At 35.2% G+C, this 18,928-nt stretch overlaps 2 protein-coding genes across 3 annotated transcripts; one reads left to right on the forward strand and one right to left on the reverse strand.

Moving 5' to 3' along the window:
* Positions 1 to 910: 910 nt before the first annotated feature.
* RPA3 (replication protein A3) lies at positions 911 to 11,766 on the reverse strand. The gene is made up of 4 exons (XM_053467707.1): positions 11,556 to 11,766; positions 2,116 to 2,190; positions 1,665 to 1,773; positions 911 to 1,486 (listed from the first exon to the last, which is right to left on the reverse strand). The coding sequence occupies exons 1-4, from the start codon at positions 11,652 to 11,654 to the stop codon at positions 1,422 to 1,424; spliced, it is 348 nt and encodes a 115-aa protein (XP_053323682.1). The 5' UTR covers positions 11,655 to 11,766; the 3' UTR covers positions 911 to 1,421.
* A 105-nt stretch (positions 11,767 to 11,871) lies between these two features.
* On the forward strand, positions 11,872 to 18,464 carry UMAD1 (UBAP1-MVB12-associated (UMA) domain containing 1). 2 transcript variants are annotated; one of them, XM_053467704.1, is made up of 4 exons: positions 11,872 to 12,176; positions 13,460 to 13,564; positions 16,839 to 16,915; positions 18,188 to 18,464. In XM_053467704.1, the coding sequence occupies exons 2-4, from the start codon at positions 13,483 to 13,485 to the stop codon at positions 18,443 to 18,445; spliced, it is 417 nt and encodes a 138-aa protein (XP_053323679.1). In that variant the 5' UTR covers positions 11,872 to 12,176; positions 13,460 to 13,482; the 3' UTR covers positions 18,446 to 18,464. The 2 variants fall into 2 exon arrangements, with proteins under 2 accessions (XP_053323679.1, XP_053323680.1); XM_053467705.1 differs by lacking the exon at positions 11,872 to 12,176 and adding an exon at positions 13,112 to 13,232.
* Positions 18,465 to 18,928: the final 464 nt, after the last annotated feature.

Below are 18,928 nucleotides of genomic sequence, written 5' to 3' on the forward strand. Positions count from 1 at the left end.
CAGGAAAAACTGTCAAGTGTGAGGATCTAGGCCACATTGACAAGAGCCGAATTGCGATGGCTAGCTGACTGGGTCAGAACTTCTCAACAACTGCAGCTTGTGCGGGGTGTTCCTGGGCTGCAGGTCGAGGATCATTGATACACGGGCTGAAGGCTCATCCTGTGTGCAAATCCAACAGAGCAGCTACTGTAGCTCAAATTGCTGACAGCTAATGCTTGTTCTGATGGAAAAGTGTCACAAACTGTGTGTTCTAACGTAGCCGCAGACCAGTCTGGGTATAGATACTGACCCTTGTCAAAAGCACCTATGATGGGCACGTACGTGAGCATAAGAACTGGACAACAGAGCAATGGACGTTGGCCTGGTCTGATGAATCACATTCTTTTAAATCATTTGGATGGCCGGGTGCGTGGGCACCGCTTACCTGGAGAACACATGGCACCAGGATGCATCCATGGAGGCCCCACCTCGCTTAGGATCTGCTGCTAACGGCTTGGTGCCAGATGCCACAGCACACCTTCAGAGGTCCGGTGGAACCCATGCCTCGATGGGTCAGGGCTGTTTTGGGTCAACACAATATTAGGCTGGTTGCCATGTTATGGCTGATCGGTTTATGTTCTCCTTGTTCTTTAAGCATTCACAGGCCCTGTCGTGTCTGTCTAAGGATTCTCAGAGCTAATAAGTTGAGGGTCTTGGTTTTTAACAGAAAAGACCTATGCCCAGTTTTCAATGTCACTGACAGCAGCTATAGTCGGAGGGGGGGGGATGGGTGCTGCTCCACCATATATGCAAGGGGACTATTCCTTTCTTATTCAGCAGCACGTTCAACGTTTAAGGACAGACTTGAACGGGGTATTATTGTTTTCTTTCTTTGTCTCCAGGTATACAAAATGTGGTGTTGCTAAAACTGTTAACATGTTACTGTAACACATTTACAAAATTATTTTATTGAGAAAACTCAAAATCAGAACTAAGCAGAAGTACTTGAGATAGTGAAAATATACAGTGCATCTTACGCTGCACATGAAGAAAAATGCTTTTTCATCATATAGGTAAGGGCTGAACAAATTCACACATTTGTACAGCATCTCTACTTTTAACTATTCATAACAGTTCTCAATACATAGTTATAGCTGACACGCTAGATTAAGTTATTTGGAACAATTAAGTGCATCTCTGAAACAGCTTCCAGAAACTAATAGCAGGAAATAAAATAGGGACAGGGATCTTACAAAACCTGCAGCGCGATATGCATTTCATTAACGACACAGATGAACCAGAGTACAGACCTGTTATGTAACCAGCCCTTTGTTATGATCGAGCTGAAAGCCTGGCCAACAACTTTGAATGTCACATTATTCCATGTGATGCTATAAGGTGTTTTTTTTGTTCGTTTTTAGACTAGACACTGCTCAAATCCTTCAAAACGGGTAGAATTGGGAAAATTCATGAATTATTTTCAGAGCTTCATCATAGAGTGCCAGATCTAAAACAGAGGATAAGAAAAGTCCAAGGTAAATGTTCTATTTACAGGAATATGCTACATTAATACAGAAAAACCTATGCTTACAACTTGGTCTCCAATCTGTGACATTCATAAAGACACCCGAGAGAAGGTTGGCAAACGAGTAATGAAGGCAACAGTAGGCTTAAAGTGTACTCACCAAAAGAGTTTCCGTCTTCTCGGAATGGGACATAGGAGACACCCATTATTGTTGCTTTTGGAGTAACCTTGCCGACAACTTCAACAACTCCTGAAAGTTCTTCATCCAACTAGATGGTACCAAAAAATGCAAAGTTATCAGTACACACTACCTGGGCAGAAAAAGTAAAGAACATTTGAGGGCAGATAACCGCTCACCCCATCTAGTGTGCCAGTTTTCCCTGCTGTAAAGACCCAGACCGTAAACATTTCTTGGTGAAGTCCCTCACTGTATAAGTCCATTTCTGCTAGGAGGCTCTCCCATTATCCACCTGCCTCACTAATATTTTAAGAAACTCCTAAGTAACAGCAGCAAAAACAGTTAGGAGAGGCAGGTGCGGATACACAGGCCGGACGGGAAAAAGCAGTCCCTGATCTGTCAGTATATAGAGGTAAATGCTTCTTATACTTACTGGTTCAGAAAGCTCAACGGTCACATTTTTACCAGCTCCATCTGACAATACAAAGGATGCTCCGGAGGGGTGAACCTGAGGGAAGATAAACGCCGAGAAGAGTCAAACTGATATACTATGTGAAAAAAAAAACATTAGAGGACCATGCTACATTGTACAGCGCTACGGAATATGATGGTGCTTTATATAGGGACGTTCTAAACAGCATATTGGGGATGATGGGATGATGGGATGATTGGCTGCAATGTTCAGCACTATCAATAGGTGTCAGTATACTTTTGACACTCATGGTAAATCAAAGTATGTTCTTTTTGGTAGTTCTTGATACTAAGTTGCAACGAATACATTGCAAAAAGAAGCTGCAAATGTTTAACTGTTTACTTGCTGAAATATATACAGTTTTATAACGAAATCATGGTAAATTATATAGAAATAATAGAAACATTTTAAGTAATCAACATATTGATATAATATGGTACATGTATGTGCAAACACCATATTTTACCTGTTTTGATTGGCACAATATGGGAATATATATTATTATTATTTTTACATGGGGATTATGGGTGGAATATTATAGTTACACATGCCAAGGAACACATTTGACCCATTTCTGATAAGAATATGGGAATATTATTATTTTTACATGGGGATTATGGATGGAATATTATAGTTACACATGCTAAGGAACACATTTGACCCATTTCTGATAAGAATATGGCTATAAATACTTTTTTATATGGGGAATACGGGTGGAATATTATAGTTACACATGCTAAGGAACACATTTGACCCATTTTTGATAAGAATATGGGTATAATTATTTTTTTACATGGGGAATATGGATGAAATATTATAGTTACACATGCTAAGGAACATATTTGACCCATTTCTGATAAGAATATGGGAATATTATTATTTTTACATGGGGATTATGGGTGGAATATCATGGTTACAGATGCCAAGGAACAAATTTGACCTTTTTCTGAAAGGAATATGGGAGTATTATTATTTTTATATGGGGATTATGGGTGGAATATTATAGTTACACATGCTAAGGAACATATTTGACCTGTTTTTGATAAGAATATGGCTATAAATATTTTTTTACATGGGGATTATGGGTGGAATATTATAGTTACACATGCTAAGGAACACATTTGACCCGTTTCTGATAAGAATATGGGTATAATTATTTTTTTACATGGGGATTATGGGTGGAATATTATAGTTACACATGCTAAGGAACATATTTGACCCATTCTTATAAGAATATGGGAGTATTAATATTTTTATATGGGGATTATGGGTGGAATATTATAGTTACACATGCTAAGGAACATATTTGACCTGTTTTGATAAGAATATGGCTATAAATATTTTTTTACATGGGGGAATATGGGTGGAATATTATAGTTACACATGCTAAGGAACACATTTGACCTGTTTTTGATAAGAATATGGCTATAAATACTTTTTTATATGGGGAATATGGGTGGAATATTATAGTTACACATGCTAAAGAACATATTTGACCCATTTTTGATAAGAATATGGGAGTATTATTATTTTAATATGGGGATTATGGGTGGAATATTATAGTTACACATGCTAAGGAACACATTTGACCCATTTCTGATAAAAATATGGGAATATTATTATTTTTACATGGGGATTATGGGTGGAATATTATAGTTACACATGCTAAGGAACACATTTGACCTGTTTTTGATAAGAATATGGGAGTATTATTATTTTTATATGGGGATTATGGGTGGAATATTATAGTTACACATGCTAAGGAACATATTTGACCCATTTCTGATAAGAATATGGGTATACTCATTTTTTACATGGGGAATATGGGTGGAATATTATAGTTACACATGCTAAGGAACACATTTGACCTGTTTTTGATAAGAATATTGGTATAATTATTTTTTTACATGGGGATTATGGGTGGAATATTATAGTTACACATGCTAAGGAACATATTTGACCCATTTCTGATAAGAATATGGGAATATTATTATTTTTACATGGGGATTATGGGTGGAATATCATGGTTACAGATGCCAAGGAACAAATTTGACCTTTTTCTGAAAGGAATATGGGAGTATTATTATTTTTATATGGGGATTATGGGTGGAATATTATAGTTACACATGCTAAGGAACATATTTGACCTGTTTTTGATAAGAATATGGCTATAAATATTTTTTTACATGGGGATTATGGGTGGAATATTATAGTTACACATGCTAAGGAACACATTTGACCCGTTTCTGATAAGAATATGGGTATAATTATTTTTTTACATGGGGATTATGGGTGGAATATTATAGTTACACATGCTAAGGAACATATTTGACCCATTCTTATAAGAATATGGGAGTATTAATATTTTTATATGGGGATTATGGGTGGAATATTATAGTTACACATGCTAAGGAACATATTTGACCTGTTTTGATAAGAATATGGCTATAAATATTTTTTTACATGGGGAATATGGGTGGAATATTATAGTTACACATGCTAAGGAACACATTTGACCTGTTTTTGATAAGAATATGGCTATAAATACTTTTTTATATGGGGAATATGTGTGGAATATTATAGTTACACATGCTAAAGAACATATTTGACCCATTTTTGATAAGAATATGGGAGTATTATTATTTTAATATGGGGATTATGGGTGGAATATTATAGTTACACATGCTAAGGAACACATTTGACCCATTTCTGATAAAAATATGGGAATATTATTATTTTTACATGGGGATTATGGGTGGAATATTATAGTTACACATGCTAAGGAACACATTTGACCTGTTTTTGATAAGAATATGGGAGTATTATTATTTTTATATGGGGATTATGGGTGGAATATTATAGTTACACATGCTAAGGAACATATTTGACCCATTTCTGATAAGAATATGGGTATACTCATTTTTTACATGGGGAATATGGGTGGAATATTATAGTTACACATGCTAAGGAACACATTTGACCTGTTTTTGATAAGAATATTGGTATAATTATTTTTTTACATGGGGATTATGGGTGGAATATTATAGTTACACATGCTAAGGAACATATTTGACCCATTTCTGATAAGAATATGGGTATAATTATTTTTTTACATGGGGATTATGGGTGGAATATTATAGTTACACATGCTAAGGAACACATTTGACCTGTTTTTGATAAGAATATGGGAGTATTATTATTTTTATATGGGGATTATGGGTGGAATATTATAGTTACACATGCTAAGGAACATATTTGACCCATTTCTGATAAGAATATGGGTATACTCATTTTTTTACATGGGGAATATGGGTGGAATATTATAGTTACACATGCTAAGGAACACATTTGACCTGTTTTTGATAAGAATATTGGTATAATTATTTTTTTACATGGGGATTATGGGTGGAATATTATAGTTACACATGCTAAGGAACATATTTGACCCGTTTCTGATAAGAATATGGGTATAATTATTTTTTTACATGGGGAATATGGGTGGAATATTATAGTTACACATGCTAAGGAACATATTTGACCCATTTCTGATAAGAATATGGGTATAATTATTTTTTTATTTGGGGATTATGGGTGGAATATTATAGTTACACATGCTAAGGAACATATTTGACCCATTTCTGATAAGAATATGGGTATACTCATTTTTTTACATGGGGAATATGGGTGGAATATTATAGTTACACATGCTAAGGAACACATTTGACCTGTTTTTGATAAGAATATTGGTATAATTATTTTTTTACATGGGGATTATGGGTGGAATATTATAGTTACACATGCTAAGGAACACATTTGACCTGTTTTTGATAAAAATATGGGAATATTATTATTTTTATATGGGGATTATGGGTGGAATATTATAGTTACACATGCTAAGGAACATATTTGACCCATTTCTGATAAGAATATGGGTATACTCATTTTTTTACATAGGGATTATGGGTGGAATATTATAGTTACACATGCTAAGGAACACATTTGACCTGTTTTTGATAAGAATATGGGTATAATTATTTTTTTACATGGGGAATATGGGTGGAATATTATAGTTACACATGCTAAGGAACATATTTGACACATTTCTGATAAGAATATGGGAGTATTATTATTTTTATATGGGGATTATGGGTGGAATATTATAGTTACACATGCTAAGGAACATATTTGACCCATTTCTGATAAGAATATGGGTATAATTATTTTTTTACATGGGGATTATGGGTGGGATATTATAGTTACACATGCTAAGGAACACATTTGACCTGTTTTTGATAAGAATATGGCTATAAATATTTTTTTACATGGGGAATATGGGTGGAATATTATAGTTACACATGCTAAGGAACACATTTCACTCATTTCTGATAAGAATATGGGTATAATATTTTTTTACATGGGTGGAATATTATAGTTACACATGCTAAGGAACACATTTCACTCATTTCTGATAAGAATATGGGTATAATATTTTTTTACATGGGGATTATGGGTGGAATATTATAGCTACACATGCTAAGGAACACATTTGACCCATTTCTGATAAGAATATGGGTATAATAATGTTTTTACATGGGGATTATGGGTGGAATATTATAGTTACACATGCTAAGGAACACATTTGACCCATTTCTGATAAGAATATGGCTATAAATACTTTTTTATATGGGGAATATGGGTGGAATATTATACTTACACATGCTAAGTAACATATTTGACCCATTTCTGATAAGAATATGGGTGTACTCATTTTTTTTACATAGGGATTATGGGTGGAGTATCATGGTTACACATGCTAAATAACACATTTGACCCATTTCTGATAAGAATATGGGTATCATTTTTTTTACATGGGGATTATGGGTGGAATATCATGGTTACGCATCCTAAGGAATACATTTGACCCATTTCTGATAACAATATGGCTGAAAATATTTTTTTACATGGGGATTATCGGTGGAATACCATGGTAACACATGCTAAATAACACATTGACCCATTTCTGATAAGAACATGGGCATAATAATGTTTTTAAATGGGGATTATGGGTGGAATATTACACATGCTAAGTAACATATTTGACCTATTTCTGATAAGAATATGGGTATAATATTTTTTTTTTACATGGGGATCGTGGGTGGAATATTATAGTTACACATGCTAAGGAACATATTTGACCTGTTTCTGATAAGAATATGGGTATACTATTTTTTTTCATGGGGATTATGGGTGGAATATCATAGTTACACATGCTAAGTAACATATTTGACCCATTTCTGATAAGAATATGGGTATAATATTTTTTTACATGGGGATAATGGGTGGAATATTATAGTTACACATGCTAAGGAACACATTTGACCTGTTTCTGATAAGAATGCGGCTATAAATATTTTTTTACATGGGGATTATGGGTGGAATATCATGGTTATAGATGCCAAGGAACAAATTTGACCTTTTTCCGATAAGAATATGGGAGTATTATTATTTTTACAGGGGGATTATGGGTGGAATATTATAGTTACACATGCTAAGTAACATATTTGACCCATTTCTGATAAGAATATGGGTATACTCATTTTTTTTACATGGGGATAATAGGTGGAATATTATAGTTACACATGCTAAGGAACATATTTGACCTGTTTCTGATAAGAATATGGCTATAAATATTTTTTTACATGGGGATTATGGGTGGAATTTTATGGTTACAAATGCCAAAGAACACATTTGACCTGCTTCTGAAAAGAATATGGGAATTTTATTATTTGTACATGGGGATTATGGGTGGAGTATTATAGTTACACATCCTAAGGAACACATTTGACCTGTTTCTGATAAGAATATGGCTATAAATAATTTTTATATATGGGGATTATGGGTGGAATATTATGGTTACACATGTTTAGTACCTTATTTAACAAGTTTCTGTTAAGAATATGGCTATAATTATTTTCTACATGGGGATTTTGGGCGCAATATCAAGGTTACACATGCCATGGAACATAATTGAAATGGGTCGAATATGTTACTAAGGGTGTGTAACCATGACAATTCACCCATAATCCCCATGTAGAAAAACATTTATAATCATTTTCTTAACAGAAATAGATCAAATATGTTACATGGCACATGCAATCATATCATAGTATCCATAATATCTATGAAAAAAATTAATCATTCCCATTTTCTTACGAGAAACAAGTGAAATACATCACTAGCCATGTGTAACCATAATATTCCACCCATAATCCCCATGTAGAAAAATGATTTTACCCATATTCTTATCAGAAACAGGTCAATTATGTTCCATGGCATGTGTAACCTTGATATTGCGCCCAAAATCCCCATGTAGAAAATAATTATAGCCATATTCTTAACAGAAACTTGTTAAATAAGGTACTAAACATGTGTAACCATAATATTCCACCCATAATCCCCATATATAAAAATTATTTATAGCCATATTCTTATCAGAAACAGGTCAAATGTGTTCCTTAGGATGTGTAACTATAATATTCCACCCATAATCCCCATGTACAAATAATAAAATTCCCATATTCTTATCAGAAGCAGGTCAAATGTGTTCTTTGGCATTTGTAACCATAAAATTCCACCCATAATCCCCATGTAAAAAAATAATTATACCCATATTCTTATTAGAAATGGGTCAAATATGTTCCTTAGCATCTGTAACTATAATATTCCACCCATAATCCCCATATAAAAATAATAATACTCCCATATTCTTATCAAAAATGGGTCAAATATGTTCCTTAGCATGTGTAACTATAATATTCCACCCATAATCCCCAAATAAAAAAATAATTATACCCATATTCTTATCAGAAATGGGTCAAATATGTTCCTTAGCATGTGTAACTATAATATTCCACCCATATTCCCCATGTAAAAAAATAATTATACCCATATTCTTATCAGAAACGGGTCAAATATGTTCCTTAGCATGTGTAACTATAATATTCCACCCATAATCCCCATGTAAAAATAATAATATTCCCATATTTTTATCAGAAATGGGTCAAATGTGTTCCTTAGCATGTGTAACTATAATATTCCACCCATAATCCCCATGTAAAAATAATAATATTCCAATATTTTTATCAGAAATGGGTCAAATGTGTTCCTTAGCATGTGTAACTATAATATCCCACCCATAATCCCCATGTAAAAATAATAATATTCCCATATTCATATCAGAAATGGGTCAAATGTGTTCCTTAGCATGTGTAACTATAATATTCCACCCATATTCCCCATATAAAAAAGTATTTATAGCCATATTCTTATCAAAAACAGGTCAAATGTGTTCCTTAGCATGTGTAACTATAATATTCCACCCATATTCCCCATGTAAAAAAATATTTATAGCCATATTCTTATCAAAAACAGGTCAAATATGTTCCTTAGCATGTGTAACTATAATATTCCACCCATAATCCCCATGTAAAAATAATAATATTCCAGTATTTTTATCAGAAATGGGTCAAATATGTTCCTTAGCATGTGTAACTATAATATTCCACCCATAATCCCCATGTAAAAAAAATGAGTATACCCATATTCTTATCAGAAATGGGTCAAATATGTTCCTTAGCATGTGTAACTATAATATTCCACCCATAATCCCCATGTAAAAAAATAATTATACCCATATTCTTATCAGAAACGGGTCAAATATGTTCCTTAGCATGTGTAACTATAATATTCCACCCATAATCCCCATGTAAAAATAATAATATTCCCATATTCTTATCAGAAATGGGTCAAATGTGTTCCTTAGTATGTGTAACTATAATATTCCACCCATATTCCCAATGTAAAAAATTATTTATAGCCATATTCTTATCAAAAACAGGTCAAATATGTTCCTTAGCATGTGTAACTATAATATTCCACCCATAATCCCCATGTAAAAATAATAATATTCCAATATTTTTATCAGAAATGGGTCAAATATGTTCCTTAGCATGTGTAACTATAATATTCCACCCATAATCCCCATGTAAAAAAATGAGTATACCCATATTCTTATGAGAAATGGGTCAAATATGTTCCTTAGCATGTGTAACTATAATATTCCACCCATATTCCCCATATAAAAAAGTATTTATAGCCATATTCTTATCAAAAACAGGTCAAATGTTTTCCTTAGCATGTGTAACTATAATATTCCACCCATAATCCCCATGTAAAAATAATAATATTCCCATATTCTTATCAGAAATGGGTCAAATGTGTTCCTTAGCATGTGTAACTATAATATTCCACCCATAATCCCCATATAAAAATAATAATATTCCCATATTCTTATAAAAATGGGTCAAATGTGTTCCTTAGCATGTGTAACTATAATATTCCACCCATAATCCCCATATAAAAATAATAATACTCCCATATTCTTATAAAAATGGGTCAAATGTGTTCCTTAGCATGTGTAACTATAATATTCCATCCATAATCCCCATGTAAAAAAATAATTATACCCATATTCTTATCAAAAACAGGTCAAATGTGTTCCTTAGCATGTGTAACTATAATATTCCACCCATAATCCCCATGTAAAAATAATAATACTCCCATATTCCTTTCAGAAAAAGGTCAAATTTGTTCCTTGGCATCTGTAACCATGATATTCAACCCATAATCCCCATGTAAAAATAATAATATTCCCATATTCTTATCAGAAATGGGTCAAATATGTTCCTTGGCATGTGAAACTATAATATTCCACCCATAATCCCCATGTAAAAATAATAATAATATATATTCCCATATTGTGCCAATCAAAACAGGTAAAATATGGTGTTTGCACATACATGTACCATATTATATCAATATGTTGATTACTTAAAATGTTTCTATTATTTCTATATAATTTACCATGATTCCGTTATAAAATTGTATATATTTCAGCAAGTAAACGGTTAAACATTTGCAGCTTCTTTTTGCAATGTATTCGTTGCAACTTAGTATCAAGAACTACCAAAAAGAACATACTTTGATTTACCATGAGTGTCAAAAGTATACTGACACCTATTGATAGTGCTGAACATTGCAGCCAATCATCCCATCATCCCATCATCCCCAATATGCTGTTTAGTACGTCCCTTTATATATAAAATAATAATAACACAGGGGAAAACATGTTTCATGCGCACAATCTTAATATTTTATACAATACATTAACAAGTAGTTTAATGAGAAAAATGCATGCCACCATATTAGGCCAAAAGTCTTGGGGGACCTCGGAGGTCTCTTCTTCACTGAGGCCCAGAATGTAACTTTACATCCTTTTCTGTGGTGGCCCAGTAAAGTCTACCAGATATGACTAAACCTATTCGCTCTGAGGATTTCATTACCTTCTCTACTCGCCCCACGAAGCACACGGGCCTGCCCATATACTGGGCTAGCATGCTGGTATTAATCCGGACCCGGGGCGCTTCGTATATATCGGCCATGGCGACTTCACCCACTTGATAGACGGCGCAGCTCTCTCACGCTCTGGATATCTGGCGGGAACTCCGTATTTCCCTCGACGCGCCACAAAAAAACACCAGCCAATCACACACGACGGCAATGACCTTACACCTCTTCAGAGGGCGGGGCTAGACGCGGAAAGCTTTTTTTTCGACTCCGGTAGAACGTGCCTTCGAGTACTTCCGGGTATAGGAACCATTGTCGCCTGGTTTTCAAAATGAAAGTGTGGTAGAGGTGTAATTAAAAGAGAGCACACACACATATCGCCAATGTCGCATGATTCATTTAGTCGCTACGCTGCACGTACTTCTTGGTCTTCGTGAAAATGGCAGCGGAGCTGGAGACACTTGACACTGCAAGGGTTGTCCGTGTTTAGAACGTGACACTGTTGACTATCCACGTGATTGACCCGACGGGGGCGTGGTCTTATGGTGCATAGCCTGTCGCGGAGTAATTCGTTGGTGGATATTCGTATGATTGGCGTCTTATTATTATAATCATAAGTGAGTAATACGTGTTTTGAAATAGTACTCGGGTGTGAGGGAACTTTTCCTTGCTAATTTGTTAAACGTCTGGCGTGTGTACACGCTATATTTTCTTAACGTAGGTATTTTTTATGTCTCTATTCGCTTGACGTCATTTTCTAAGTTACCTCTTGTATTGTGTTTTAAAGGTGTGGCTAAGATTGCGTCACGTGGTTTTGGAACGTGTTCCGTCTTTAACCAGTTAGTGTTCAAAGCAATTTGAGTTTGAAAGGCTTGAAATTCTAGGGGAAAAACACAATTCGAAGTCTACAAAAGCTGAATAATGTCAGTTTTTTTTCTTTTTTTAAAGAGAATAACAAAAAAATCCAGAATAACGCATTTCAGATAAGTTATAAATTGATTTGCATTTTACTCAGTGAAATTAGTATTTGACCTCTTTGCAAAACATGACTTAGTACTTGGTGGCAAAACCCTTGCTGGGAATCACAGAGGTCAGACTTTTCTTGTAGTTGGCTGCCAGGTTTGCACACATCTCAGGAGGGATTTTGTACCGCTCCTCTTTGCAGATCCTCTCCAAGTCATTAAGGTTTCGAGGCTGACGTTTGGCAACTCGAACCTTCAGCTCCCTCCACAGACTTTCTATGGGATTCAGGTCTGGAGACTGGCTAGGCCACTCCATGACCTTTATGTGCTTTTTCAGCCACTCCTTTGTTAGTTATATAAACTATGCCCAGTCCCAGTAACGTGTTCTCTTGCATCCTGACTTGTGCTCTGTGTCGTGATGCCTACCCTTCTAGCCGGCTTTCACTAAGAGGAAGGTGGCAACAGCTGCGAGGGATGTCCCACTAGACCCCCCCCCCCCTTGTTCCCGTTACAAGTTCTATACTACCTATAGACGCAACATCAGCACAAGTGCTGCCTGTCGGGAGCTTCATGAAATGGGTTTCCATGGTCGAGCAGCTGCATGCATGCCGAAGATCACTTTGCACAATGCCAAGTGTCTGCTGAAGTGTTGTAAAGCAAACGTCTCTGAAAGCCTTCCCAGAAGAGTGGAGGCTGTTATAGCTTCAAAAGGTGGGGGTAACTCCATATTAAAGACCACGGCTTCAAAAAGAGTGTCCAACAAGTTAATATTGTGTGATTGTCAGGTGTCCACATACATTTATATAGTGTATTACCGCCAGTCAGCTCCAGCAATATTTGGACATCCCCCCTCATGTAAAGAGCTCCCATTGATTCTTGTATAGGTGGCTATTTTAGTGCAATAGATTTTCATTTTGGTTTTCCCCTTTTTGTCTTAGACACCAGGGAAAAAATCTGAGAAATGTTCAGCTTTTTCAGAAAAAGTCAAGATACGAAGAAAACTACGTCTCAGGATAAAGAAACTGATGATTTCGTTCTTCTGGGTAAGTCTGTAGGACATGTTAATTGAGGTTGTCTAAGTGGGACAGCACCTATGAGTTTGCTCAGAACTTTATTAGAATTATCACATTTTCCATTTATTATCAAGTAAAGCAGAAAACAGGCTGTTCTAGTTTTGACCACAAGGTGGCGGTAACACACACATTACTATACAGTAGAATGTTTGTGCAAATTAGAAATGTATTAGTTTGTATATAGGGACATTAGACATCTGTTCATGGGTGATGTGCTTTTAAAGAATATATCGTTATTTTGGTGTTTACCCTCCAAAGCATGAGGTGCACCTTCCTTATTCTGTTAACCTCTTAAGGACCAGGCTGGTTTTTGTACCCTTCATGACCAAGGCTAATTTAACGCTTTTGCGGTGCTTGTGTTTAGCTGTAATTTTCTGCTCTCCCATTTAGTGTACCCACATAAATTTGTTTTTTTTTATATTGTTTTTTTTGTCAGGAAAAGAAGGGCTTTCTTCAGATACTATTTTGATCATATCATCTAATTTCCCATAAAAAATATGATGAAACATCTTTTACTCGTCTACTAAAGCTAATGAAAAAAAAAATGCTAAATATATTCTACTATTTGTCCTGAGTTTAGAAATACCCAATGTTTTTATTTCTTTTTTTGCAAGTTATAGGGCAATAATTACAAGTAGAGTTTTGTTTTTTTCTGGTCATTCTGCCCCATGTGCTATCTGGGACATCTTTCAAGCCGGCCACTGCAATTTACCCCATCAAACTATATATTTTTGAAAACGAGACACTCCAAGGTATTTCAAACAATTCCACGCACTAATTCTACTACCACTCTTTATTAAACTTTGTGGTAATTTAATTTATTTTGTGTTTTTTATCACACAAATTGTACTTCAAGTGTGAATTTACAGCTCACTGTCAAACAACACCCCAATATGTGTTCAGCAACCCCCATGATTACAGTGATAACCCCCAATGCATAGATTTTGGGAGGTAACAAGATCTGTCAAATCCCCAAGTTTAAAAATTGAAATTTGAAAAGAAATGTTCTGAAATATTGTGTTCTTGTATAACGTGTTTGTTAAAAATGAAGATAAATAGATTAAGTAAAACGTGTTTAAAAAGCCCATAGTAAAATACCGAATTGTCAACTTTTATTCCTTAATAATGTATTATAATATTTTGTTCAGTAGCTTTGTTTTTTCTAGCCACTATTGGAGTGCAACTCCCAGTATATAACATTTTTTTAAAAAAAATCTAATTTGGAAACGGTGGTGCATATTTTAACCCTGTAACTACCAAAATGAATAAAAATAACAGGCATATGAGGTGCTTCCAAAATCTGGACAAACATTTTGTTTGTGGTTTTCTTTCATTTGCACTGGTTATGCATAGTTTTATAGGTGAAACTGTAAAAAAACAATATTAATTTATTTGTATTTACTTTCATACTAAATTATATATATATATATATATATATATATATATATATATATATATATATAATTATTTTTTTGGTTGGGCACTAAATTAGTACTTCACAACTGAATATAGACATACCAAAACACAAAAATTGGTCTGGTATTTATTGGAAAATATTGTGAGGCAACCTTGGTCCTTAAGGGGTTAAATTGTTGTTTGTTTTTTTCCTTTTATTGAATAATGTTACATTCACTTGTGTCAAAGAAATGGATCCACAGAGCTATGGGATAGTAAAATGGAAAGGTCCCTCACCCGCTGCCCAAGCAGCCCTTATCTCTTCAGACTGTGAGCTCTTCCGGTTGTGATTTGCACTATTCTAGTAATTGTGCCCTCGTTCTTCTCCGTGTCCCTGATGTCTACTGGATCCCTGTACTGCGCTGCAAATTATTTTGGTGCTTTGTCAGTAGAGATTACAATAATTCACACAATCTAATGCTAAGCCTGTAACTTTTAATGGTTAAAATTATTCATGTGAAAGGCAATTCCCATCGTTTACTGTTGAAATTCCTTATTTAATCAGCACAGATGACAGAACCGTACTGCTTAATCTTAAACAGTTTCTAAGGAGGCGTCTGATCCTAAGATTAGCAATTCTGGATGGAGATGTTAATTTGGCTCTTTTGTGCAGCTTGTACTGTACTAGCTAAACTAGGTCAGATTTAATTAATAGCTACTCCGTATTTAACCCTTTCACACCAACCACGTTTCAGGCATCCCTTTTTTTTTTTAAATATAAGGCAACTGTAGTAGTAGTCTAAAAAAAAAAACATTTTTGGATCCGGTTACATAAATTATATATTATATATAGAAAACCAATACTATTAGGTTTAAATCCACATTTTAAGTATACATACACGTCATATGCGTTTATATCCTAAAGAAACCTTTTGTTAATTCATAAAATTAAATCAGTTAAAAACTTAATTGCAATTACTGGAGCAAAAAAATGTGAAAAATCCATTAATATTTCTGTATGTGTCTTTAATCCAACATGATGTTTCAATTGCATATGTTGACGGGACATATGGGCACGCAAGACGATTATGTGCTGAATAGTGTACGGTATGAACTTTGGTCTGTCACTAACGGTTATGTTTATTATGTACACGTATCACTGTTACTGGAAGAAATAGAGCTGAAAATGATAAGGTGACATCATTGTGAAAATACATCAAAAAAATTATCAATATAATTATATATAAATTTAAGATAACTGTATAGCCTTAAAAGGTAATTAAACGTGTCATACCTTTTAAAATTGGCTAGATTGACTTGAGTACAAGAACCCTTGCTGATCAGCAGTGACCACTGGTTAAAAAAAGAATGTCTATTCTGGTCTTGTCATACCCCTTGAATTGATGTATTGTATTAAGCACTGCATAACTTGTTGGCGCTATATAATTAAAATATATATATATATATATATATATATATATATATATATATATATATATATATATATATATATATATATATATATAATGGTATGCACGAATATCAATTGACTCATGAGACTGTATGAAATATTTTCTCTTGGAACAGAGAGCTGAGCAGATCTGCTGCTTTCTCGTTGTTGAGTCAGACCACAATAATCATAGGCATTACTAATGAATAACTTAATTTCTGTTGCACAAGACCTGCCATGTGTTCTGTGTAGATCAGGACCCTTTTTGCTAATTTGCAATTATAATAATTAATAATTAGATAAATAACCTATAAAATGTCTATTGGGGGGATAAGAATTGCCACTGGCAGTAGACTATATATAGCACTGATGTTATTTTGTTTCCTTATTGTTACGTAGGGCAAACAGCTGCTGAACAAAGACCCGATAGGCCTGCCTTACCAGGGACAGAATTTACTTACAATGAACCTTTCCAGGTAATGTACTGTGAATGGAACTTTACTAAATGTCCACCATCAGTAGTTATGCTAAGGATCCAAGAAAGGGCTTTCTCGGCTTTGGTAAAGAGCCAAGTTTCAGAAGCCTTTCAGCATTAAAAGCATGGAATTTAAGAAAGGTCAGGGGATAATGGAGAGTATGTGTTACAGCTGAGTTTCTTGAAGCATGAAATATTCAAGCAATCCCTAAGTCTATCTGCAAGCCTCTTCTAATACCTTTTGGGTAGTGAACGTTCTGCCCATCTCATTACCTCTGTTTTGCAATTTGTAATGTGGGCTGCAGAAACGAGGAAGGTGGTTTCTATGTACTTTAACACACACGAGTGATTTATTAACACTCGCATTCAGCACTTAATATTATTTTCACTCTGTGAGATTTCTGTTCTAGAAATGCATGTTCTTGTACTGCCAAATGATCCTCTGTCTGATAATAGCAGTGTGATTCATGCTTCGTTGTATCACAGTGTAATTTTGGTTGTCAAGAATTCATTGAGTTTCGTACAAAGGCTCTTGCATGCTAAGAAGTTCTCGAATGGTAGAGTTCTGTTTTTACCATCGCATCATTTAAAGGGACAGTCATGCCATTCTGTATAAAGTGAAGCCCCCTGTGCTTTCAGCAGGCCCCCTTAGACAGGCTTGATTGCCAGAACAGTGAAATGGGTAGAAATAAGCGACTGCAGAGTGTCTCGCATACACTCCCATCAGCGGCATTTGTATCTTCACCATGAAATTAAATATTCTAAAGAAAGTACATATTGGGAGAGAATAGCGCCAGGTGAGGACAGGCAGGAAGTGTATCGCTGCTTACATGTTTACATGTTAATTATAGTTGTGTTTTTAGCATTGATCGGACATTATGGACATTTGTGGTGGGATATTAAGGGTCACAATCACAAATGGTAATTAGCTATTGGTGCAAGCTGGGGGTACCTGCCAGACATGTGCATTGTGTGGGGAGCTGCAGATTGTCATATGCAGGGCCCTCAAAATATCTATAGTAATTATAGTATTTGGAGCTTCTCACAAAATAGCAAATGATCTGAGTCCCAACTGAAGTCTACAGAAACTAGTAAAATGTTAACCAGGCTTTCAGCAACTCATTGGTGACCATGCCTTAGACATAGGTCATTGATGGGCCCTCCTCATCAGTCGGCTACTGTCTTGTCTTTGTACCTGAAGGCCACACTCATTCTTATTAAATATGGTAATGCATTGTAGCAGGTCATTGTGAACCATTTGTGTTATTTATAGGTACCCCAAGAAAGAATACCAAACATCAATGGAAATGATACTGGAGCTGGCAAAATGACCACCCAGGCGTCTGAGGGAAACGCTGCCATGCTCGAGCTGCTCAGTGACATTCCCTTTGCTCTAGCGCCTCATGTCCAGGAAATGCAGAACATTTGTAGCGAGCTTCCCGAGAGAGTTCCCATGTATAATCTGGAAGAGAACTTTGCAAGATATCACTACGACTTCACCCTGGAGAATTCTGTGCTTTGTGGGATCTAAATGTGTGTCCGATCAATGCTTCTTCAGTGTCTACCCATACACAACCAACCAAGCAAGCTTACCAGTAATTAAAATATCTTATTATATAATGGTATTCCTGCTGATGCCAATAACACACACGTACTTAGTTGTTTAAGAGTTGTTGTTTCACTTCCCAGTCTTTGTGCCTCGGATGTACCTTTTGTGATTTTCTGCAGTAGTCACTGATATATTCACAATTAGATTAGGAACGGCACACTTGATGGTGGTAATCACTTACGCATAAGACTCATTTTGTTCTGAAGAACAGATGGGTACACTGCATCTTTTAAAGCCCACCTCCGCTTTGCTCTACTGAGTCATTTCACTGCTATTTAGTAATTTGTAAGACTGTCAAAATACAATGAAAGGCTTGCTATGGTACTGTATTTATTTCTTTCAACACCACAGGTGGAACTGCAGCTGGTGACGACACCAGTCCCAAAACCTTTGATTGCCTTTCTC

This window comes from Spea bombifrons, chromosome 5 (assembly GCF_027358695.1).
Source record: "Spea bombifrons isolate aSpeBom1 chromosome 5, aSpeBom1.2.pri, whole genome shotgun sequence".
NCBI lineage: Eukaryota > Metazoa > Chordata > Amphibia > Anura > Pelobatidae > Spea > Spea bombifrons.

Excerpts from the sequence above, each read along its gene's own strand:
- UMAD1 (XM_053467704.1), top strand. The coding sequence starts at position 13,483 with ATGTTCAGCTTTTTCAGAAAAAGTCAAGATACGAAGAAAACTACGTCT. Across the intron at positions 13,565-16,838 it reads TGATGATTTCGTTCTTCTGG|GGCAAACAGCTGCTGAACAA; the intron begins GTAAGTCTGTAG and ends ATTGTTACGTAG. Across the intron at positions 16,916-18,187 it reads CTTACAATGAACCTTTCCAG|GTACCCCAAGAAAGAATACC; the intron begins GTAATGTACTGT and ends TGTTATTTATAG.
- RPA3 (XM_053467707.1), bottom strand. The coding sequence starts at position 11,654 with ATGGCCGATATATACGAAGCGCCCCGGGTCCGGATTAATACCAGCATG. Across the intron at positions 1,774-2,115 it reads CCGTTGAGCTTTCTGAACCA|TTGGATGAAGAACTTTCAGG; the intron begins GTAAGTATAAGA and ends GGTACCATCTAG. Across the intron at positions 1,487-1,664 it reads AGAAGACGGAAACTCTTTTG|ATCTGGCACTCTATGATGAA; the intron begins GTGAGTACACTT and ends CCTCTGTTTTAG.